Below are 24915 nucleotides of genomic sequence, written 5' to 3'. Positions count from 1 at the left end.
GCAAGACCCACCACTAGAAGCTGTGCAATTAACGCCCAGTATGGCTCACAGACACACTGTGGAGCCCCGTTAGTCTGAAGCAAAACTGGGAAGCCAGTTTGGACAAGGAGGACTCCTACTAAATCCCAGGTGTTCTTATTTCTTTTTTGGCTTTTCGAGACAGGGTCTCTCTGTGTAGCCTGGGCTATCCTGGACTCCTTTTGTAGACCAGGCTGTCCTTGAACTCACATCAATCTGCCTGCCTCTGCTTCCTGAGTGCTAGGATTATAGGCGTGCGCCACCATGCCTGGCTCACCAGGTGTTCTTTACATTTTTTTCTTGCATATTTTACTCTGTTTATGGAGTGAGACACCAACAGTCCCAAGAACATGTAGCTAGAGAAATGAGGACTATTTCCCATAATTCCTTCCTTAGTGTACTGGTCTCAGAGTCATAGCCTGTGCCCCAATAAGCCAGGCTCAGCCACCTTCACAATAAGCCAATTACAAGAGCCAAGTTGGGCTGAAGAGATGGCTCAGTTGTCAAGAGACTGTCTGCTTTGCAGAGGTCCTGAGTTTAATTCCCAGTGAACACACGGTGGCTCACAACCATCTATAATGTGATTTGATGCCCCCTTCTGGTAAGTAGGTGTACATGTGGAGACACACACACACACACACACACATACACACACACACACACACACACACACACAAACACACACACACACACAAAATAAATAAAATCTTTGGGGAAAAAAGAGTCAAGTTAACAGTGAAAAGCAGATGCAATCAATGTGGCCACATTAAGGAAAAAGATGAAGAGATGCAGTGACCCACTTGAGTTTATCTTCAGGGTCCTGCCTTGAGGTTAAGTTTTAACGACAAGGCAAGAAACATGCATAATTTGGCACTGAAAATCAAGGTATGGACTCAACCCTGGAGAAGGAAGATAGGGTTGACCCGGCTCTGTCACCACAGGCCCACAGCACAAGGTCAGTCCCGGTAGTAGATAGATGTTCCCAGACTGCTGTATAGCTGTTTCCTGCCAATTGAAACATTCCCTCCTTTGGTCAGGAGGGAGTTTGATAAGACTGGGGAAGCTAATGAAACTAATCAGACTGAGCAAGCTCAGAAAGAAACAAGATATCCATCTCTGCACAACAGCTAGAGGGAAGAAGGCTGGAGGGGCTAGGGCGATTCATCCATGCTCCTGTGAGAAGCCCTAATGATCTCACTGGCTCCCCTCAGCCCTGGGTAAATCATTTCTTTGGCCTGTTGTGAGTGCTCTGTTGTTCACATCTCTTCCATACAGTCACTAATGGCAGATGGGCAGGGGTTAGTCTCTATCCAATGGCTTGAGGGGCAGTGTTTCAGAAAAGCAAGGGGTCACTTAGCTAAGAAAAACTTTAAATTCTAATTCAAAAGAAAAAGAATTGGTATCAGTGAGGAAAAAACATAGTCACTGAAGTCACTCTTCTTTGAGAAAACCGATGTTCCATGTTCCATAGATGGTGACTTTTAAGCTGTGAAGTGTCATGTGGCAGGTAGTAGGGTATCGCTCACCTCTGGTCCATCAGAGGGGCTGATGTCCCAATTGCCATCAAAACCCTTCACATGGAAAGGGATGAGACAAATACTTGTGCAAGTGTGTGCGGCTGACACAGACCCCTAAGCTCTATGTCCTGTGCCCAGAGCCTCTGCTATCAGACAGGAGGTGGGAAAGGGACTGGCCACGTCATTCAGAGCAAGCACAGTGTTCTGACAGTGTGTAAGGCTTAGGGACTGTGGACAACAGGGACTCAAATTCTAGCCGCCACCAGGAACTAACTATGCATCAGGGATAAATCTCTCCTCAGGTCAACTGTGAGTACAACAGGACTGCAGAATTCCTAAGGGGTAAACAGACTCCACATCAAATACAAAGCTCAAGGCCTTGCACCCAGAAGACACTTGGTATGAGTGCTGGTCCCTGGGCCTTTCGCTCTTACTCATTTCCACACCTCTGCTCCTGACTGGGATCTTTCAACCTGCTCTAAGGTTGCATGCCAGAGGAAGCACTTGTTTCCACAGAGCCCTGAAATCATCAGTGTTTACCTCGCACAGCCCTCGTGTACTCAAACAGACCTGTCTGCAGCTCTCGTACACCAGGCCCATTGTTCCTGGGCACCGTGATCAGGTCCTTGGGCCTGGTGGCTTCCTGCCATGTGTCAGTTGTTCTTATTATTGTGTTCCTGCCCCAAAGCATGTCCACAATGAGATTCCTGTTAGCCCTGCTAGCACACTGCAACACCACTGGCTATGACAGCAGATGTCAGTGGCCAGGGCAGAGGGCCAGTCGGCATGCTTAGTACACTTCAGAGCCCTAAGGCTCTGCCTCTCTGTTCAGTGGTCAGTGGCTCCACGAGTAAAGCAGGTTTCAATCTGATGACATTCACAGAAGAGGAAACTTAAGATGTTTTGTTTAAGTCCACACTTGATGGCTTAATAGTGACAGAAAGAGAGGCTAGAATTTGGAACAGCTCAGCTACTCTCTAAAAGGCCACAGGTAAACAGGAAAGAAACTGAAGTGCTTAGAGGAAATCCCCTTACCAGACTCTGAAGAACTACCTTCCTCATCAGAGGGCCCTACACAGGAACCAGATGACAGCACAGCCACAAAACCTTCCTTAAATTCCTCAAAGTTGACCTGCGGGAATTTGAGTAAGGACACAACACCGTTAACTTTCCACAGATTCACACTGAATTTCATAGACAAAGACATCTCCTTGGAGTCTTCTTTCTCAAAAGACCTCTATTGCCTTTCAGAGTGCGAACGTATAGTTCACTTTTCCACATAGGATGTAGAAATCATTTTCACTAGAAGAATCTATTACAAAATGTGAACCACCATCCCACCACCAAATAAACCATTTTACAAAACCAAACCAAACAACACAATTAGAGTATGGGTGTAGCAGGCCACCTACAGATGGGTGGGTGTGACTGCTTACAATCCCCTAACTTCTTTGTACAACCCACAGGACAACACTAGCTCATCGGTGGTGACTTCCCTTCCCTGAGTGTCTGCCTTTGGGTGCTGTGACCCAAATGCCCACGTCATTGGCACAGCTCTGCACTCTCCATTGAGAGGAGCACACACTCACCCTGGCCAAGCGGTCATTTCCAAGAAGAATCTGAAGGAGGGTTGGCAGCTGCTCCTCCAGGCCAAGCTTCGTGCATAGCTGGGTCAACTCTTCCTGGTCCAGAAACCCAGTCCCTGTGGTGTCACAGCTGCTGTAGACATCCCTGAGCTGTAGTACATAATGGTTCTCTTCTTGGTTGTCCATCCCATAGCAGGCTGGTCATGAAGGAGAAAATCAAACTGTCAGGTTAGGCTTCCTGGCCCCATTCCTCCTGTACCTACATGTTGGACAAAAATAGGTCACAGAGCTGGCATGTGCAAAAGAGGGATCAGGAGCCCTTTTGGGGTGAAGGCCAGCTGGAAGAATCAGCTTCTTCTTATAAGAAGCTACATATATGACAGGGTTCCCAACCATCCATCAGCCAGCAGTCACAAGGGAAATAATTTCTATTTTGTGGTTAAAAAAAAAAAGCTTTGGAATAATGAGAAAACAGATGAAATCTGGTGCTATGGCAAATTTCTACATGCCAGCTACATATGGAACAGAAGCAGAGGACTGCTTGAGCACAGAGTCTGAGATCAGCCTGGGCAATATATAACAATATCCTATCTTCAATGATGGAAATACAGAGGGGAGAAAGGAGTGAAGGAGAGAGAAAGGAAGGAAAGTGAGGAGGAGAGGAAAAGAAAAGAACGCAAACAACTCAATTTTACTATCTAAAAAAACAAAAAACAAAAAACAAAACAATCCCCATAATCTAAAACCAAACCAAAATCTTTGTAATATTTTGGTGAGCAAATACCATTTTTCAATATATCCTGCCACTATAACACAAGGTCTCTTTTATAGATAAAAATACTTACCTGAAAATTAAATTAGTATGGCAGAAGAGACACCCAGGCTAGGCCCCAACCCATGAAGAGAGGGCTGCAGATTCACAGAGAAGTGATGGAGAAATAGAAAAGGTAAAACAACAACAACAACAAACTAACAAAAAAACCCAGAGCTGTTTGTGCCCTATAGAGATAGGCAGGACTGGAGGCCTGAAGGCAGTGACAGGTGAGAGAAAGCTCTGAGGTCGATGTGCTCTCATTTCCTAGGAGGGTCGGCAGGCGCTGTGCAGCAGCCTGGAGCTTATGCAGACCCAGGCTGAGCACCCAACATACTGCCCAGCCATGCGATTCCCCTGGTTATGGGCATGAAGGAGGTCAAAGATGAGGAAAGGTTCCCTTTTTAGAATGGAACTCCTGGAAGGACCACTGCAATCCACAATGCCATTGGAGGCCATGTTTATGTCTGCAGTCCCTGTTGCTGCCCCAGACCACTATGAAGCCTGCGTTCTGTGCCACTGACTGACGACTCGGTGATATCCTCAGGCTTTGTAGCCTTGGTGGACCTTGTTGGTGTGAATGGCATGTGTAGCCACATGAGACCATGATAAGACCCAAGGTCCCCAAGATCTGAACACCCCACTGAGGGCCATGAGTGGGCTGTGGTGATGTCTGTGCCCCCCAAAGGCCCTGAGGATGTCCACAGTGTCTGGTCTGCTACCTGAAGCCATGTGGATGTCCAAGGGCTGTGCAGAGCTGGATACACACTGCCGAGGAGGAACCTGGGGAAGGCACAGACTGACCAATTCAGCTATCACCAAAACCAGATCTATGGCTTTGGGTTAGTCCATCCCAACATCTATGAGCTGTGGAATGCATGAAGGGGCCAGTCCTGTGCAGGCATGGCCACGGGGTCTCCATGACCCTGGGCCACAGCAGGATATCTGTGAGGAAATGTCTGGGGGGCCCAGTATGGACAGTGTAGCAGAAGCCAGAGCCTCTGAGACACACCAACAACTCATTGCAGTGAACATTTTTGTTTGGGCAAAAGAGTATACTGCATGACACACCACAGCTTCCAATGCCCCTATGAAAAACAAGTATGGATGGAGAGGTGGGAAAGAGTGGAGCAGAGTGGTACAGAGCATGGCAGAACTGGAGATAGGGCAGTGTGACAGGTGTGAGAGAAGGCTGCCGTTGACAGAGGAGCAGGCTGCAGCCCAGGTTGGCCTGCAAGATGGGTTTTTTGCCGTTGATTTCCTTTTTCTTTTCAATTTTAATTTTTTCTTTTGAGGGGAGAAAGTGACAATGGTGAGGAGTGGACATGTAAGGACTGGGAAATGAGTGGAATTGTGACTTATGACATGAAGTTCACAAGTAATCAATAAAAAATATTGTGTTGGGAGCTGGAGAAATGGCTCAGCAGTTAATAGCACTGACTGCTCTTCAAGAGGACCTGAGTTCAATTCCTAGCACCCACACAGTGGCTCACAACCATCTATAATGTGATCTGATGCCCTCTTCTGGTGTGCAGGTGTACATGCAGGTAGAGCAGTGTATACATAATAATAAATAAATAATTCTTTAAAAAAATACTGTGTTGAGAAAAAAACCAAATTGGTAACTTTTACCCTAAATTCCACAAATAAAAGGGCATATAAAAATAGGAACTCTAATAAAAATATGCAGTAGTCCAAGTTACAAAGAAGGCTGAAGCAGGAGGATTTAAGCTGTAAGCCAGCTCTTTCTCACTGTACATTCTGAGTAGTTAGTTGGCTGTGTCAAGATGTGAGCGAGTATCTCCTTCCGTGCCACCAGATGTTTGCAACACTGCAGTGGATGAACTGGAACTTCTCTGTCCTGTGAGAAACATACGCCACAGAGGAGCTGCTGATGCTCTGGGTGAAGAGTGATGGATGGTGGGAATGAAAACTGATGTGGTTGCTATGCAAGCCACCACAGAGATGCTGTGGTTGCTATGCAAGCCACCACAGAGAGATGTCACAGAGAAAGAAAAAAGAGTTATCCTATAACTAGCAGCACCTCCAAAGAACAGTAAATGTGGTCTTTTGTTTGATTTCTTGGTTGATTTTTTTTGTTGTTGTTGTTGTTGTTGGAGACAGTTTCTCTGTAAAGCCTTTCTCCTGGACTCACTTTGTAGACTAGGCTGGCCTTGAAATGACAGAGATATTGCTGCCTCTGCCACCCTGAATGCTGAGACTAAAGAAGTGTGCCTCTGTTTTTAAGTGGCATCATTTTTATTTTATTTTATTTTGAGACAAGGTCTCAAGTAGCCAAGGCTGACCTCACACTTGAATTTCTTTTCTTTTCTTTCTTTCTTTCTTTTTTTTTTTAAAAGATTTATTTAGTTAATGTATTTGCATGCTCCATCTGCATTTACATCTTCATGCCAGAAGAGATGTTTGTGAGCTACCATACCATGTTGTTGTTGCTGGGAACTGAACTCAGGACCTCCGAAACAGCAGCCAGTGCTGTTAACTGCTGATCCATCTCTCCAGTCCTGTAAGTTGGTGGGGGGAGGGGGGTCTTTTTAAAAAAATTTTTTATTATTAATTTATTCTTGTTACATCTCAATGGTTATCCCATCCCTTGTGTCCTCCCATTCTTCCCTCCCTCCCATTTTCCCCTTATTCCCCTCCCCTATGCCTGTTCCTGAGGGGGATTACCTCCCCCTGGAGGGGGTGGGTCTTAAAGACATATTTGGACTTCTACATTCATAACGTTAACCACAAAACGACCAAGAGGTAGAAGTGATCCAAGTCCCCCTCAGTCACAACGATGATAAAGAAAACATAGAGTAGTGACTTAGGGTTTCCATTGCCATGATAAATGCCATGACCAAAAGAAGCCTGGGGGGGGGGAGTGTTTATTTGGCTTACACGTCCACATCACAGTCCATAATTAAAGGACGCCAGAGCAGGAACTCAAGCATAAGCCAGGAGGCAGGGACCACCCAGGAGTGCTGCCTACTGCTGGCTCAGCTTGCTCTCTAATACCATCCAGAGTGTCTCTGGCCCTGTGGGCTGAGCCTTCCCACAGCAATCACTAATCAAGAAACTGCCCCCACAGATGTGCCTACTGTATAATCCAATGGAGGAATCTTCTCAATTGAATTTCCTCTCCCCAGATATAACTTTTGCTTGTGTCAAGGTGAAAACAAACAAACAGACAACAGACAAATAAAACCAAGCATGCTATGTAATTAAAATATTAAACACCCCCCCACTCCTCACAAAATGCTTTTTGAAAGAGAGTCTCACTATATAATCGTGGCTGGCCTAGAACTCTCTGTATAGCCAAGTCTGACCCTGAGCTCACAGTGGTCTGCCTGCCTATGTCTCCTGAGTGCTGGGATTAAAGGCAGGTATACCACGCTGTCAAAAACATTGACCTTTCTAAAAAGGAAAAAACTACCATAAAAGGATGAACCTAAACTATGTGAGGTGGTGCAGTCCTTTCATGCCAGCATCCAGGAGGCAGAGACAGGTGGATCTCTGAGTTTGGGGCCAGTCCGGTCTACAGAGTGAGTTCAAGGATAGCCAGGGCTACACAGAGAAACCCTGTCCCCAAAAACAAGTAATAGTACCAACAACAAAAGGATCAGCCTAGGGCATTCTTAAAGAAGTCATGACAAAATGACAAAGCCACACGCACTACACGATTGTAATTCTCAGAGATATCCCAAGCAGTACAAACACACCCTACCAGCAAACAACAACAACAACAACAACAATAATGAATTAAAAAACAGATAAGGGGGGGAGAAATTACTAGACTAATATATGATTTTTAAAAGCTTACATATGGTGGAGCCCTACAGTGTGAGACAATAAATAAGAAGTACACATGCTAGCAAGACCAAAAATCACTCAGAAAGAAAGGCAAGTCCATAGTCCCTGTCTAGGCCCAGGCACTGCGCTCACCACCCTCTATTGTAGGGCTGACACTTAAAGGCAGACCAATCACAACTGAGGGAAGACAATTCCTGAGAAGCTAGCACAGCATGCGTGTCACCCAAGTGAGTGGCTAACCATGACAGAGGAAGTGATGGGCTCAGTCTGGTTTCCAACCCTGCTGTGGAGACTCTGCTGCAGAGTGCAGAAAGTGGGGAACCATAAGCCATTTGGAAAATGGTGATGTAAGACCTCTTGAGAGATCTTTAGTCTATTCCCGGAGTCCCCAGTGAGGGCTGGAGTCCACTGTCGATGCAAACGCACAGGCATTTATTAAGCCGACGGACGGGGTCTACCAACTCTTTCGAACTGGAGACCTTGAAGAGCAGAAACATGGGCTTTTTATAGGTTTTAGACAAAGAAATGAGTTATACAGTATGTGATTGGTTGGCATTTGGGCAGAAAAGCTGCAAGCAGGGAGTTACAAGCCTTGGTGTTTTGTGATTGGGTAAGGGGTGGAGGGGCACGTTGACCTGTGGAAAGGTTTGGCTGAAGCAGTCACAGGGGGCGTTAGGAACTTTGGCCTGGCTTCCCCTAATTTGTTGTTATATGCTAAATTATTTGTTGGTTAGCCTGACTAGGAGAGAGTATGTTTGGACTTTTTCGAGGTTACCTGGCTATGTTGTTAGTCTAAAGAGTGTATTTCTTTAACTCTTGGGACACTCTGCCCTGGCAGGCGGTTGGGGTTAGTTACCAATTGTGGCTCCTCTCAGAATTGTTTTACTGGCAGAGAAGGGAAGTGTTAAAGTAGTCTGCAGCAGAGGAGATTTACAGACTTTGGCCTTAATGGGGGTCCTTAAGGAGGGGGGCGGTTCCTTTATTTCCTTCAGTGGGGCAGGAGAGATGTTGGTGAGAGCTGGGAGAGCACATGGGAAAATAAGAATTTCCCCAAGCCCAACAGGAACACAGGCCGGAGAAGTATCTGTCTCAACTTTCTGGTTCTGACAAGTGGTACAGTTGCACGCTGCCTGTGGGATGGAAACCCGATGTCAGAACAGCTCAGAAAAGCTCTGAGGACATCAACCAAAACCTGCAGAACTGAATCGTTGTCAACGGACCCAGGGTTTGGAAGCTGAGTGGCTGCTGATTTTAAGCACTGTGTGCCTGGGTGAAGATCAGTGATCTAGGATGTGTGTACTGAGAGGTGCGTTGACACACTGAGCCTGCACAAGTGGCAGCAAGAGTGTCACACGCAAGATTTTGACCAAACACCAGTATCTGCTATACAAAAATCATTAATTCTTTTTGAAATAAATTCCACTGTATGCTTCAACCACCAAATGCCAGTATCTCATGATATGTCATCTCATCGTGCTACTTCTGTGGGGGAGAACAAGCTCTGTAACTCACAGTCACGTGTCCAGTGGGTCTCTGACTTCTTCCCACTGCAAACTGGCTTCTTTTCCATCCGTAGAGCAACATCTTTTTTTTTTTTTTTTTTTTTTTTTAATCATTTTAGCATCTCTTTTTAGGCTCCACTGTACAGCATTTTCCTCCTCTTTGGCTTCCTCTGCTCAGGATATTACCCTTCTGGTTTACCCATGTTGACATAAATGGCAGACCTGCTTGCCTTTCTTTCAACCTTGTTGCTACTGTTATGCACAGGCTGGCCAGTAGTAACTGCCCATGTTTTTGTGCATCCTGGATGCTGTGGTGACAGCTCTGCACCTCTTGTATTTTCAGGCCTAATCCCTACAATTCCTTTTCTTAGACATCTGGGTGTCTTAAGCTCCTAACCTTATTTGTGCAGAAGCTGCTATGTCCACCCAGGATAATGGGACCATAGCCAGGACCACAGAGGAAGGACTGTAAGGACGTTTGTCTGTCACACAGTAGGAAAGGCAACATCCCAAATCCTACGAGATATAATGAAAAGTAGTTTTTTTTTCTTTTTCTTTTTTTTTTAAATTTGCTCACTTTACATCCTTATTGCAGCTACTTCCCTTTTCTCCCCCCAGTACCACCCTCCCTTCATTATCCTACACCCACCCTAGTCCTCAGAAAGGGGAGGCCCACCTTCCTCATCATCTGACCAGCGCCTCTCAGGCCTTGCTCGTTTGGGTACAGACAGTAGGGTCTGCTTAGCAGAGGTAAGTCTGGCTACAGCCTACATTGTGCTCCATACCAAGGAGGCCTGAGGGGCACCCGAGCAGCTTTTGGCTTGGAGCTCTCTCAGTCTGCTCCTCTCCTGTCTGACCCAACAGGGACACAGACAGTGAACCTAGCAAAACTGAGCTGGGGCGCAGGCTCCAACACCTGCTGGCTGCCACCCTGAGGAGGCTGGAGGGGAGCCCTCACAAACAGCTGTTGGTTTGGAGCACTCTTCCCCCTGCTCTCAAACTGCCTGGTCCACCTGGGACACAGCAATTCCATTGGAGGAAACTCCAGGCCCGGTAACATCAAAATAATCAGACCTATCAGAAAGAGCTTGGTACACTATGAGGCCTTAGCAAAACGAGAACAAGGTCAAAGACAGAAGTAGTAGATGCGAAGAAACAAAATCAAAGCAGAAACAGTATACATACAACAGTACAGATAATACAACAATGAGTTGGTTCTTTGAAAAAATGAACAAAACACACTCTTAGGCCAACTAACCAAATTAGAGGGGAGACACACACACAAAAAAATAAGAGGCCAGTATAGGTATTAGATTCAGAAAGTCACATCACATATCTTTTGTTTTTAAGATTTATCTATTTATTTTATGTATACAGCACTTTATCTGCATGTACACCTGTAGGCCAGAAGAGGGCATCAGATCCCATTACAGATGGTTGTGAGCCACCATGTGGTTGCTGGGAATTGAACTCAGGATCTCTGGAAAAGCAGACAGTGCTCCTAACCTCTGAGCCATCTCTTCAGCCCGACAGGACGTATCTTAAGAACATATTCTACCCAACTGGACATCATACAACAAACATGCATCTCTAGACTCACATGACACCAAAGTTAAATCAAGTTAAAATAAATAATATCAACAGGTCTACATACAGTAGTAAGAATGACCCAGTAGTCAAAAATGTAAAAGTCCCGGACAACACAGGCTGTAGAGGCCTACCACACATTCAATGGAGAAGTAACACCAATACTAGTCAAGTTATTTTAACAAGAAAAAGGAAGAAATGCTGCCAAACTGCTTTTATAGACCCAATATTGCCCTGATATAAAAAACCAGATAAATTATAGAAAAGGACAACAAGAAACTAAAATTTCTGACTGACCATCTTGAAAACGAATACAATAAAATACATGCAAACTCAATTCAAGCTCACCCCCAAGAAGATCATTCATATGATCAAGTTTGTCTCACTCTAGAGATGTTGGTGGACTCAACAGACATGAATCAATATAGGAGATTCATCACATCAATGGACCCAATGGCAGAAACCAAATGGTTATCTCAATAATCATGGAGAAGGCCTGTGATAAAACTCAATATCCTTTGATGACAAACTTCATGGTGAGGCTAGGAAATTGTCATACATAAAAAAAAGGTTATGTATGACGAACCTTTAGCCAACATCCCCCTAGACAGAGAGCAAATATCAAAACATTCCCAGTGACATAAGGAACAACAGGAGAGTCTGCATTCTCACACTGCCATTAATACAGTGCTTGAAGTCTTAGCTAGAGTAATGAGACAAGGAACAACACGTATATAAAACAGGGAAAGAAGTCAAATATCCCTTTGCTTAGATGCCATGATACTATACACAAGAGATCCTATAGACTCCACTGTAGGCTCAATTTTCTTTTTTTCTTCTTTCTTTCTTCTTCATCATCATCATCTTCTCCTTTTTTTAGGTTTTTCAAGACAGGATTCCTCTGTGTAATAATCTTGGCTATCCTGGGCTCACTTTTGGAGACCAGGCTGGCCTCGAACTCACAGCAGTCCACCTACCTCTGCCTCCCAAGTGCTGGGATTAAAGGTGTGCATCACCACGCCAGGCCTCAATTTTCTTAACAATTGCATTTTATTATTAACTTACTAGCCGATCGTACCTCACTTATAACCCGACTAACCTAAACAAGAGGAAAAAAGAGATTAAAAAACACAAAAACGAAACCTTCTGAGTATCAGTTCCCAGGAACTACTCTCCTGGTGTAGTCAGCAGGATTTCTTCTACTGGAACCTGGAGCCACCGGAACCTGAAGCCTCCACCGAGGCCCGGAGCCCTGAAGCCTTCCCTCGAGCGGTAGGAGCATTTCGAAGTCAAGCAATGAACAGCCAAACAATCCCAGGTCTCCAAAGACGCTGACACCCACAGTTTTGGGGTCCTTTATATATCTCCTCCCACAGTCTGTTCATGGGTTTTTTTCAGCTGGCACAATCAAGATCCCGCATGAGGTGGTTCGTCTTCTAGTGGATTAACATCACCTGTTCTCTCACAAGTCCGTTCCCCATCCCACACCTGGGATTGTAACAAATACAGGCTTATCTCTCCTTCCCTCCACCCACCAAGAACTCTTAGAACGCACACCATTCCTACTGCAAAGGACTCTGTCTCTAGTCTAGATCCCAACAGATGCTCCAGTTTAAACAAAGAAACTTAAGAATTCTCTCTTGCACATATAAGAGAGAATGTGCAGTGTGGGACTTTCCTGGACCCTGTTACCTCATTCAATATGACTGTTCCAGTTCCATTCACTCTTCACAGTTGAATAAAATCCCATTGTGCCAACGTGCCACATTTTTATATCCTTTTATCAGTTGACAGGCATCATTTCATTTCTTAGCTATTGTAAATATTAGGAGCAATAAACAGAAGTGTACAAATATTGCTGTATAGGATGGGAAGTGCTTTGGGGGGGTATAACAGGCCTTTAAATACAAGCCAATGTGTCTCTGAGCCCAGTAAGTTGTCCTAGCTCACAGCTGGTAGGAACTCTAAACTATACTGTAAGCCATAAGCACAGCACACAACGTAGAGCCTGTAACTGGCACCTGAAGACGATTGGGTCTCACTGAGCCTTTGTCCCAAGAGTCTGAGCTGCCCCTAGGGAGACCTTGTCAGCCCACATGACATTGTAGAACATCCAGAAGGTGTGTTCAGAGAACTACTAGATGTCCAAATTGCTCAAGTTTACAGTGAGCTGACAAAGGACTTCCCGTTTTAACTTATTTTCCCATCATCACCTCCTTCAAGACCCTATTTCTAAAAGAGCTAGATACTGAGGTCTGAAGGGCCTGAAAGCATCAGTCTAGGAATCTGAGTAGAATACAAGTCAGTCTGATGATGACTACTCCCCTCCCACAGTCCTCTGCTCTCCCAGCATCTCACACAGACAATCTCCCCATGGTTCTCCAGCAGGTCTTATCTAGGGCCTTCCTTACTATGCCTAACTCAGGGGCACAGGATCCTCACAGCCATCATGCACTTCTACCATGTCAGAGCAAATGATGAAGGCCACCACCATGCAGTCTGGCCCGCTAGGGGTGATATTTTCCCACAACCCATAGAATGGAGCTATTGGCATGTCCTTTCTCTGTCAAATAACTTAATCTCTTTGGACCTGGAATTTCTGAGAGATCAAACAAAGAAGCCAACCCTGATCCAAGGCAGCTTTGTGATTCAAAATTCTGATTCACTTGGACCCAGAATAGCATCTTCTGAGCTCCCCTCACCATTGAAGCTCTAGTGCTAAGGGTAAATCACAGGGACAATGAGCAGCCTGATCCCACAGAGATCTCGACTGAGGCCTCCTGTGTGCAGCATGTAGCCTGACTGCAGCTCCAAGTTCAGGGCTTTACCACTACATCCAGTGGCTGCTCAGGAGAAGGCTGGTTCCGGATGGATCCTCCACCACCGGCTGCAGAAGCTTGCCTCTTTTTCTTGGTTACTCTGTGCTAAGAAGAAGGCATTCTTTTCTTCTACATGAAGACAAGGCCTCTAAAAAAACTTATGGCTTATGTGCACTCTGAAGAATGACTAAGCAGATATCTATTTCCTCAATGACAGGAGCGACAGGCACTCCAAGGCACCTTGGTTGGTGTCATTCTTTCCAAACGACCCCACTATATCCTGAGCACACAGACATGTTTCGAAAACTGCTTCCACATGTGCAAAGACAATGTCGGATGAGTTCCAGAACTCACGATGTTTAGCAGGTTCTAGCTAAGCTTGCTACACCCATCTCTTGGCAAGCAGGCCTCAAGTACGAGAAGCCACTGCAGTCAAAGGAAGTACAACAAGCAGTTCAGAGATGAACACAATGCTGACCTGACAGTAACAGATGTGAAAAGGAGAACACCAAAAGCTATTTCCCATAAACATATTCTCATTTTCTCTCCTCTACCCTCTCAAGAAAAATACCCACAATGTTTTTATCTGTTTGTCACAGGATGCCAGGTCTGACAGAAGGAGGCAAAGAATGACTATTTCTTGGCTTCAGTAAAGCCCGAGATAAAAATATAATTAGGCTCTGGACTTCCAACATCGAAGCTTGTGTACATCACTGGAATTTCAATCAGTCAATCAGCATTTGCAGACACAGCTCCTTTCTATGAATTCCGATTCACACATTTCCCCCATTGGCTGATCATTAGATCCATAAAAATCCATGGTGGTGGAAATTAAATTATTATTTATTAACTATTATAATGTTCTACATAGTTAGGAAGGCTAATTTCTAGATTCTGATGGATATGAAGGTAAGCAGGGGGCATTAGAGCTGTTTTTAGGGAATGGAATAACTAGTAACACCATTAGGAAACTCCTGACTGTATCAGAAGTATTAGCTATCATCATGATAGACAAAACACAAAAGTAAGTTAAGAAGAGCCACCGCAAGAAAGTGAGCAAAAAGCAGAAGGATTTTGGAAGTATAGCCACGGGGCAGAGAGGTTCCCACTTTCACAGCAGCTGGAACACTGAAGAAAATCTGTCTTGGTGTCTAATACCTGTAATTCCTGTACTTGGGAATTGGAGGCAGATTAGGCAATGTGTTTCAAGAAATGTGGTAAGGGCGAGGAGGTGGGTTGTGGGCGGCGCAGAGCAGGGGACATGGCTCAGTAGGTAAAAGCACTGGCTGCTCTTCCAGAGGACCTGGGTTCAGGTCTCAGTACTCATATGGCAGATCACAGGCATCTGTACCCAGTTCCAAGGGGTCCAGTGCCCTCTCCTGGACTTTGTGAGCACCAGGCATGCAAGGGCTTGCAGCTTGCAACCTGAGTTTCTGGCCCTCCCCTCATCAGGCAGGCAGAGATGCATAGCCCTTCCTTCCACCGATAAAAACAAGAGCATCAGCCGGGCGTGGTAGCGCACGCCTTTAATCCCAGCACTCGGGAGGCAGAGGCAGGTGGATCACTGTGAGTTCGAGGCCAGCCTGGTCTACAAAGCGAGTCCAGGACAGCCAAAAGCTACACAGAGAAACCTTGTCTCGAAAAAAAAAAAATTAAACAAACAAACAAAAAACCAAGAGCATCAATAACACTCATCTTGACCATCACCAGGACCCAAGCAGGACTCGCCTGGAAGGCAGATGTGGCTGGCTGCTGAGCGCCGAGGGCACAGTGCATATGTCTCCAGCTCTATGCCGCCCACAAACCTTTAAAAACGTGTTGAGGGCCATTTCTAAACAGGAGAACAGAGGTGCCGAGTGTTCTGGTACAGTGGTCTTCAGAGCTGAAATGTAGAACCGTAAAATGTAGAGACGGCTATGACCCCATTCCATACTCACAGCAGAAGGCCTCTCGCCACTCACTCTTTCTTACATGGAGGATCAGAATGAGGTCACACATTCTGCTTCGCTTTTCTGCAAGGTCATTTTGTTTCCAAGGCCTCGTAATATTCTCCAGGGTTTTATGTTTTACATTATTTTTAGTTTCTAACAATTGCATGTAAGTAGTGTCTGTGTCAGGAGACCTCATCAACTTGACTCTACACAGATGACTGTGATGACTTGTACTGAGCCACAGGGGGGAGAAAAAAAAAATCAAGCCAGGGAGCTTCCTTCATGTAAGTAAAACCAAGTCCACAGGGCTGCCCAGCCTGATGGCAGGAAAGCGATGCAGTCTGGACGCATCTGAAGTCTCAGCTAGTGTCAGGGCTGATGCTGGGGAATCACTGGAAGCCAGGAGTTTGAAGCTAGCTGGAACAGAATGGCCAGATCCTGTCTCAAGCTTTAAAAAGGGCTGGAGAAGCAAGGTATAAAGCACCCATTCAACAGGCATTAACTAAGCACCTACTGTGTACCTCATGGCATCCTAAATCCTTGGGGTACTATAGCTAACATAGCATGCAGGTGGTGTATAACATACACATAGGCAAAACACTCATATATACAAAATTAAAGATTTAAAAGTAGGGGGCTGGAGAGATGGCTCAGCGGTTAAGAGCACCAGCTGCTCTTTCAGAGGACCTGAGTTCAAGTCTCGGCAACCACATGTGGCTCACAACCATCTATAATGTGATCTGATGTGCACTGTACACATAGTAAATAAAGAAATCTTTAAAAAATAAGATTTAAAAGTAGGGTTGAGGAAAAGGGGGAACAGGTGGATCAAACAGTCTTAGTAGCTATAAAAGAAACCAAAAGTTTAGGAATGTGCTCAATTGGGTATATTTTAATGTGCACCACCACAGGTCACATGCTGGAAGCTCTGTATAGAGTAGAGCAGTGTTGAGAGGTAGCAGAACTACTAAAAGGCAGGGCCAAGAGCAAGGACATTGATGTAGCTCTAGCGAGACCCCCAGAAGGTTCTTGAAAGAGAAAACTTTAAGGAGAGATAGAGAGCCTGGCACGTGTACTCTCTCTAGCTTCCTGTCTTGACATGTGATCTCTTCTACACTGGCTTCTGCTCCTGTGATGTCGCCCCCAGGAGGCCATCACCAGAAGTCTAAGTGATAATGTCACCTGATTTTGGACTTACAGCATCTAACAGAATGAGCTAGTCAAACTTCTATTCATATATATGTGGTGTGTGTGTGTGTGTGTGTGTGTGTGTGTGTGTGTGTGTGTGTGTGTATAAGAGAGAATGCTAGAATGCTGAGGCCCATAAAGAGAGACTCACATATCCTATGAATCCATTTTGTCTAAGTCTTTAGATGCCTCTGAACCCTGCACACATGGAGCAGCTCCCCAACACTCAGCTAAGAAGAAAACTGAAATAAGATGTGAGCTGCTGCACAGTTAGTAGTTTTCAACCTCAGACCAGCTTCCTAATGCAATTAAAAATCAGTGTTCCCCAAGAAATTCAAAAAAATCCACAACATGTTTGCTGTTCATTTCACAAACCAAGAAATAATTTGAACTGTGTCATGGAAATGCAGTCAAGAAAACTACTTTCAAGAAAAAACACACTCAGATGATTCAGAAGGTTGATCAAGTGGGTTTCTGCTCCTGTCTGCCACTGTGACCACACAGGGGTGTGGAAGAACAGGTAATCATGCACACCAGGAATCTTAGTAGATAAACAAACCATTTTAAAAGGACGAGATAGATGTTCCAAATTGCAAGCCAAGTGTCTGAAACTAAAACCTCACCTGACAGCCAGGCTGTGGTGGCCCATGCCTTCAATTCTTGCAGTAAAAAGGCAGAGACAAGTGGATTTCTGTGAGTTAAAGGCCAGCTGGACATAATTACACACACACACACACACACACACACACACACACACACACACACACACACTTTTACATGGAATAATAATAAAGCAAAAGAAGCTGTGATTTGCAAGATAGCAAGGGGCAAAGGGGATGGGAGGGCTTGGAGGGAGCAAAGAGAAGGGAGAAATGACACAACTATAATCTTAAAAACTATTTACAAGAAAGAAGAGGTGTGCAAAGGTGGTGGCTGTTCCACAGTGTGCATGGACTGTGGAGCAGTTGCGCAGTGGGCGGCTGTCCAGGGAGGACATTATCAAGTTTCTGCTGGATCACAATTCAGATTTGTTTCTTACAGAGCATAAATTATTGGGAAACATAAAAAAGCTAAGACTTTAGTATTTTCGCAGAATGGAGTAGCTACGACTGCTCATAAGGATCATTTCGTTGCTGCCTACAACCATCTTTTTCAAAGTCAACATTTTAAGGCTACTGAAACTGTAAGTAAAATGCCTGAGCAAGTGAAAAATGAGAAGTTTAATGATGATGAATCCAGAGAATACAAGTCTGAAGAGATTCTTGATGAGGGTCCACTGAAATACACAAAATCTGTTCTAAAAAAGGGAGATAAAGCCGGGCGTGGTGGCGCACGCCTTTAATCCCAGCACTCGGGAGGCAGAGGCAGGTGAATCGCTGTGAGTTCGAGGCCAGCCTAGTCTACAAAGCGAGCCTAGAACTGCCAAGATAACACAGAGAAACCCTGTCTTGAAAAACTAAAAATTAAAAAAAAAAAAAAAAAAAAAAGGGAGATAAAACCAACTTTCCTAAAAAGGGAGACGCTGTTCACTGCTAGTATACAAGGATGGAACTGCTTTTGATACTAATATTCAAACAAGTTCAATAAAAATGCCAAGGCTTTAGGTTTTAAGGTCAGAGTAGGCAAGGTTCTCAGAGTGTGGGATGAGGTGCTCCTGACTATAGATAAAGGAGAAAGGGTTTCACTGGAGATTGAGCCAGAATGGGCCTACGGAGAGAAAGGACAGCCTGATGCCAAAATTCCACCAAATACCAAGCTCCTTTTTGAACTGGAATTGGTATATATTGTCTGAAACTAGTGCTTCAGCTCAGACATCAGCAACAACAAAAATTTGATATGACTAATTAGTCAGTTACTATTGTCAGGGAAGAGTCTACTGGAAAATTCAAGGCTTTAAAGCTTGTTCACTTGACCTCAGTGTTTGAGAAGTGTAATCCCCCTTGAGTCTCAGATATTTTACTATAGCTATGCAAAGTATTAAGGAGAACTGCTCTTCCTTTACTTCAGAAACTAAAAAGCTCAATAAAAATGTCACAGACTGTCTTGATTTAACTGAAAAATATAATAACAAAGAAAGAAAGAGTCCCATAGCTGGAGAGATGGCAGAGCCGTCAACAGCACTGATGGTTCTTCCAGAGGGCTCAGGTTCGGTTCCCGCCACCCACCCACACGGCAGCTCACAAACGTCTGGAGCGCCAGTGCTAGGGGTCTAATGTCCTCTTACGGCTCCCATAGGCAATGCATGCATGTGCTTCAGAGACATGAATGCAGGCAAAACACCCACACACATAAAAAAAAATTTTTTTTTAAATAAAAGAAAAAGCCTCAACACTAAGGAGTTAATTTCAAAGGCCCAAAATACAAGGTGAGACAAATGCTAATAGAGCCTAAATGTAAAGTTTCTACACATTTGCCATTCTGAGTCGTTTGTTTCATTTTGTTTTAGTCAAGTGACCTTAAAGGTTGAGGCCTGGGTTAATTTTCTGAGCCCTTGCCTCCCACTGTGCAGATGCTGGGGGTCTCTACTCAGCACAGGATTGAAACTCGGTGGAACACTTGCTAAATAAGCTTTTGATAAACAAACGAGCATTTCTTCAGCATGAGCATCCTGAGCACATTCCTAAACACTGATGAACGCAAGTTGCACGCAAGAGGCAGCATGGTGATTCCCAACTGACAGGTGAAGGAAAGAGGCATAGAGGCAAGCAGTTTGCCCAAAGCTGTGGCAGAAGAAACCCTCTATTTGACTTAATAGCTGTTAGCAGGCTGGAGAGATACCTCAGTGTGTAGAGAGAATTATCTTGTGTACTGTACGGATGCACTGCCTGTCAATAAAAATGCAAAACTATGGCCTACAGGAAAGGGTAGAAGAGAAGATAAAACATTCCCAAGGCAAAAAATAAAAAGTAAATTTTGGAATAGAGTCAGGTGCAAGGGATTCATCCCAGAAAATGAGAGGCGGACAGATGCATGGTACCTGAGCAGAGGTAACCAGCCCCAGGGCAGAATGTAAATCAGCATAAACGGGTTATTTTAAGTTATGAGCTAGTCAGAGGAGAGCCTAGCTATATGGCCCAGCTATGTGTAAATATGAGTCATTACACAGGAGCTTGGGGCCAGGGGGAAAAGCATCTACCGTACTACAGCAATGGGTAAGAGCCTTAGCTCTGCAAACACAGGGAACAGAATTCAGACACCCAGCACCCACATAAAAGCAAGGGTTCTGGGGTTCACTGGCCAGCCAGGCTAGCTAGGGATAAACCAACAAACCAACAATGAGCTCCAGATTCAATGAGAAAACTGTTATAAGGGGATAAAGCGATATGGAAAGCAGACCTTCCAGTGTCTGCCTCTACACTCACACCTGTACATGCAGTGTCTACACCACACACACACACACACACACACACACACACACCTACACTCAAAAACACCACATGTGCGCGCGCGTGCACACACACAGACACACTTATACACAGGCAACACCTCGTACACTTTTATACATAAGCACACACCACACATACTCTTACACACACACACACACACACACACACACACCACACACCTGAACACACTCTTTCACACACACACACCCGAACACACACCACACATACTCTTACACACACACACACACCACACACACACACCTGAACACACTCTTTCACACACACACCCGAACACACACCACACATACTCTTACACACACACACACACCACACACACACACCTGAACACACTCTTTCACACACACACCCGAACACACACCACACATACTCTTACACACACACACACCACACACACACACCTGAACACACTCTTTCACACACACACCCGAACACACACCACACATACTCTCACACACACACACACACACACACCACACACCTGAACACACTCTTTCACACACACACCCGAACACACACCACACATACTCTCACACACACACACACACACACCACACACACACCTGAACACACTCTTTCACACACACACCCGAACACACACCACACATACTCTCACATACACACACACACACACACCACCACCTAAATACACACCACACGCTACTTTCCCACCAGCTTTGCCATGGATGATTCATGCCTGTGACTGTATATGAAAAGTTGCACTTTATTATCTTGTTGAGGAAGCTGCCTTCCACAGACCCTCCCTGTTCTCCACAGGAAGTTGCTTGTCCTCCCTGTCCTCCAGAGAGGAGGATCCTTCAGTTATCTTGTCCTGATAGGGAAAGTGATGCCTTTTGTAACTGCACTGGAACCAATCTAGAGAAAATGAGCTAAAAAGGCATGGGTTTTAGAACTTTCTAATCACAACCTCTTCTTGAGATTCACAGAGCCCAGAACCCCGAGGGACATAAATATGGGTCTTGGCTACGGAGCCATAGAGTTAATTAAATGAGTCCTAACTCCTCTTACAAAACCAACATTTTAGAAAATATATTTCCTCATTCCTACCAACAGTACACAAACACAGCAGGAATTTTTAGTACCTAAAGAAATATTTCAGAGTTGGAGAAATAGCTCAACACTTAAGAGCTGATCTTTGAGAGGACCAAAAGTCTATTTCAAACAACCTCATGGTAGCTTACAACTACCTGCAACTCCAGAGGATTCCGTGCCTTCATAGCACCAGCACAAGACTAGCACTACACAGGCATGCATGTAGGCAAAACATACATGCGCATAAAAGAAAACATTTCCAATAATTAAAAATGTTTCTATAAGCCCAGTGGGGGCATGCCTTAATCCCAGCACTCAGGAGGCAGAGGCTGGTGGATCTCTGAGTTTGAGGCCAGCCTGGTCTACACAGTGACTTCAATGACAACCAAAGTGACACAGAAAACCCATCTTGAAGAAACAAAAACAGTCAAGCAATCAATCAATCTATGCTTCTATAAAGTGCAAAGAACTCATATCCATAATAAATCAAAACATTATCTTTCTTATTTCTATACCAAGTGGGAAGTATGAATGTCATACAAGAATCTGCATTAATAACCCTAATGATAAGAAAAGAGTATTAATGTCAATAGTCGGGTGAATTAAGAAGGAAAGGTTTCAACCTAGCACTTCACACCACTCTATTCATTTTAGTAAAATAGTAAGATCTTTTCTATTAAAAAAAAAAAACTGGTATAATTTGTTTCATGTTAGCTAAAAAGGAAATATGAAAATAAAATAGCACAGCCTATAAAATCCAACCAGAAAATGCCAGGAATACACACATAACACACACTCTTCTTGTTATTCTAAACTTTTACTTCTCAAATTCCAGCGGTGCAATTGGGAGCCTGAGGCACAGCAACACTGTTGATTGTTTTCTTTAATCTCTGCACATAAACAGTCCAGAGATGCTGAGGAGAATAAATATTTTGTATTTCGACTTTGAGAGAATGGGCCTACGGTGGAGGTCAACACCAACTGGAGGGCTCCAAAAAGACTCAGAACTGCCTCCAATTAGTCATCCTAAATGAAGATAAACACAACTGATCATGCAACCAGCAATAGAAGACCCATGGATTTCTCTACCACGGCTATTTAAAAGACACACCAAAATAACCTAACAAGTTATACTCTCAAGCTGATTCAGTTACCTCTCAGTCAAGCAGCAATCCAGAACCACTAGAAATTAAGACTTGGTCTGAAAATGTTTCTAAGTGACACACAGAGAGAGGGCCTGAACTTCTAAAGAGATTACAGTTTGTATCACTACAGCAATAGGAGGCAACAGAGTATCTTAGGGACACTGTAAATACTGCACAATGTACCTATTCCTCAGGGCCAGGAATACATTACCAAGTGAAAATAAATTCATCCAGTGGAAAAAAAAAAAATCACCAGGGACTGGTAACCAGTACAGAAAAGGAACTTGAGAGCTGAGAGACAGGAAGCAGAACAGCTCAGGCTCACAACAGGTCCAGAGAGGAGAAGCTCGCATAGCTGTTGGCCTAATGTGCACTGTCAGTCTAGGACTCTCACATCAGGCATTATTGTTAAAACACTCCAACTGGAAACCACAGAAGCTCAGCGCTTTAGCACTTTTAGGCTGTCTCATCCATTATCTTAGAAACTATTTCCTCTAGACTAACAGGGCAAGTGAGAGTGAGGCACAGGCAGGTAGATTCTAGTTATTTCAAGAAATGAGCTGAACCAAATGAACACTGTCACTAACCCATGAAGATGTTGTGGAAGCTGGGACTTTGATGGTCCTCACCTATAATCTCAGCACAGGAGGCTGAGGCAGGACCATCTAGCTAAGGAATACTGCATATTCAACAATGATCCCAGTGACAGCATAGCTGGCTTAGTTCTTGTTGCTACTCTCAGGAATGTTTGCACAGGTATGAGGTCACCTGCCAAAGCATTTTGTCCCTCAGCAAATCTATACAGGGGCATGTCTGGCTGAATACCTCCCACTCGCCTCTCCCACAGCCACTTTAAGGTCAGTCTCCTGTCTCCATTGGGGACCAGTCCCTGAGCTTTTGCCCTTGAACATTCTGAATCCAGCTCAGACTGAAAATGAGCTTTCTGCTCCCTGAGGCAGCCAACATGGCTAGAGTGTGGAGGTGAAGGCAAAATGTGGCCTAGAGTATCTGCATGTGTATGAGGTGAAGGGTGGAAACCATCAAAGGCAGGAGACCAGTCTGGCACACCGATGTTGGTATGAGAACAGAAAATGTTTACACCTGGTGCTACTCAGGGGACCGTCTCTTTCCCCTGTGCTTTACACACTGGAGCCAGAGAAAGGCACTACCCTTCACAAAACCTAAGAGGCCACTGATTCTAAGACAAATAACAAAGAAAAATAGTGTCCAAATCTGATGGGTGCAAAGATAACATCAGTTTTAAGGTGCACCCGAAATTTAAAAATGTTATCAGACAGAAGATGTGTCTTAGAATAAGGAAGAATACAATGGGCTTTTTTGGGTCATAGACTCTAATCATCGTAAACAAAGGGCAGATGCTTTAAAATCTTTTATAATTTTTCTTCAATCTTGAAGATTTTCTACATGTATACAGTGAAACACGATCAGACCCACCTTCCACTTCTCCTAACTTCCTCCAAATCGCTCCTTACCATATAATGTTTTTGTTGTTGTTTGTTTGTTAACATACTAAGTCCAATTACTGCTGCATTTATGCACAGCTCCAGGGACCTGCCTGGGGCACAGCAAGGAAAGGAGATAAAAACAAATACACACAGACACAGACAGAATGCTGGGATCGGAATCTTGGTAGGAGAGCAGTCACTAGAGGGTGGTCTTCAGGGACAAACATGGGTGGGGGCAGAAAGGCACAGTGGGCATTTTCTGCACACACTGTCAACACTCACACTCAGCACCCACAGGAAGGCTCTGCCATCCCTCTGATGACTCCTATGGAGTCCTTGATATAGCTATGCCCATGCCAACAACATGTTCACTCAGGACTTCAGTCAGGCCTCCCTGAGCTCCCTGAAAGTGCTATCCAGTTATGTATGGGTGTGAGTCACCCTGTGGCCTCAGGTTCAATAAGCCCTCAGTAAGGGATGGGACTTGGAGAGCACCTCCCCAATCTGTTCCAGAATCGCACCTGGATTCTCATATGCAGCTTGTTAATGCACCTAATGACAGCTGCTGTTGAGTTCATGAATGCAACAGCCATGTCAAGTCCAGAAGACAGCATTTCTCAGCACTCCTCTCCATTGTGCATGTCTTCACTCTCTCTGCCTCCTCCTGTGAAATGTTCCCTGAAGCCTGTGGGAGCAGAGTTGCTACAGCTGTCCCATCTATGAGTGAGCACCTGGAATTCCTTATTCTCAGCACTCTGAGGAGCTGCAGGGTCTCTGCATTAACTCATGGCAACAAGAAGCTTCTGTGATTTGTTTTTCTGCGTGATTGTTCATGTGTCAGTACAGGAGCATGTACAAGTGCGAGTGTGCATTAGGTATGCATGTGGAGGTTAAAGACAATCTCAGGGGCCGTTCTGACCTTCTGCCTTGTTTGACTCAAGTCTCAGTTTATACTGTGCACACCAGGCTGCTGTCCTCTGATCTGGAAGTCTCTCATCCTGCCACAGTCATGCTGGGATTACAGTCTTACTACCATCTCTGCCTGTAGAATCTGGAGACCCAAACTCATCTTCTC

General features: G+C 44.7%; 1 protein-coding gene and 1 pseudogene across 1 annotated transcript in view; one reads left to right on the top strand and one right to left on the bottom strand.

The window, feature by feature from the left end:
* The window catches only part of Ninl (ninein like), a 72929-nt gene that overhangs the window by 42437 nt on the left and 5577 nt on the right, over positions 1-24915 (bottom strand). Inside the window, 2 exon segments of the mRNA XM_051143437.1 lie at positions 2571-2667; positions 3125-3318. Of these exon segments, the coding sequence (XP_050999394.1) occupies positions 2571-2667; positions 3125-3307 (280 nt within the window). The 5' untranslated portion in view covers positions 3308-3318.
* LOC127188322 (peptidyl-prolyl cis-trans isomerase FKBP3-like) lies at positions 14852-18564 on the top strand (annotated as a pseudogene).

Source organism: Acomys russatus, chromosome 4 (assembly GCF_903995435.1).
Source record: "Acomys russatus chromosome 4, mAcoRus1.1, whole genome shotgun sequence".
Lineage (NCBI taxonomy): Eukaryota > Metazoa > Chordata > Mammalia > Rodentia > Muridae > Acomys > Acomys russatus.
Note: the sequence above shows the minus strand (reverse complement) of the source record. Positions and strands in the feature narration are given on the sequence as shown.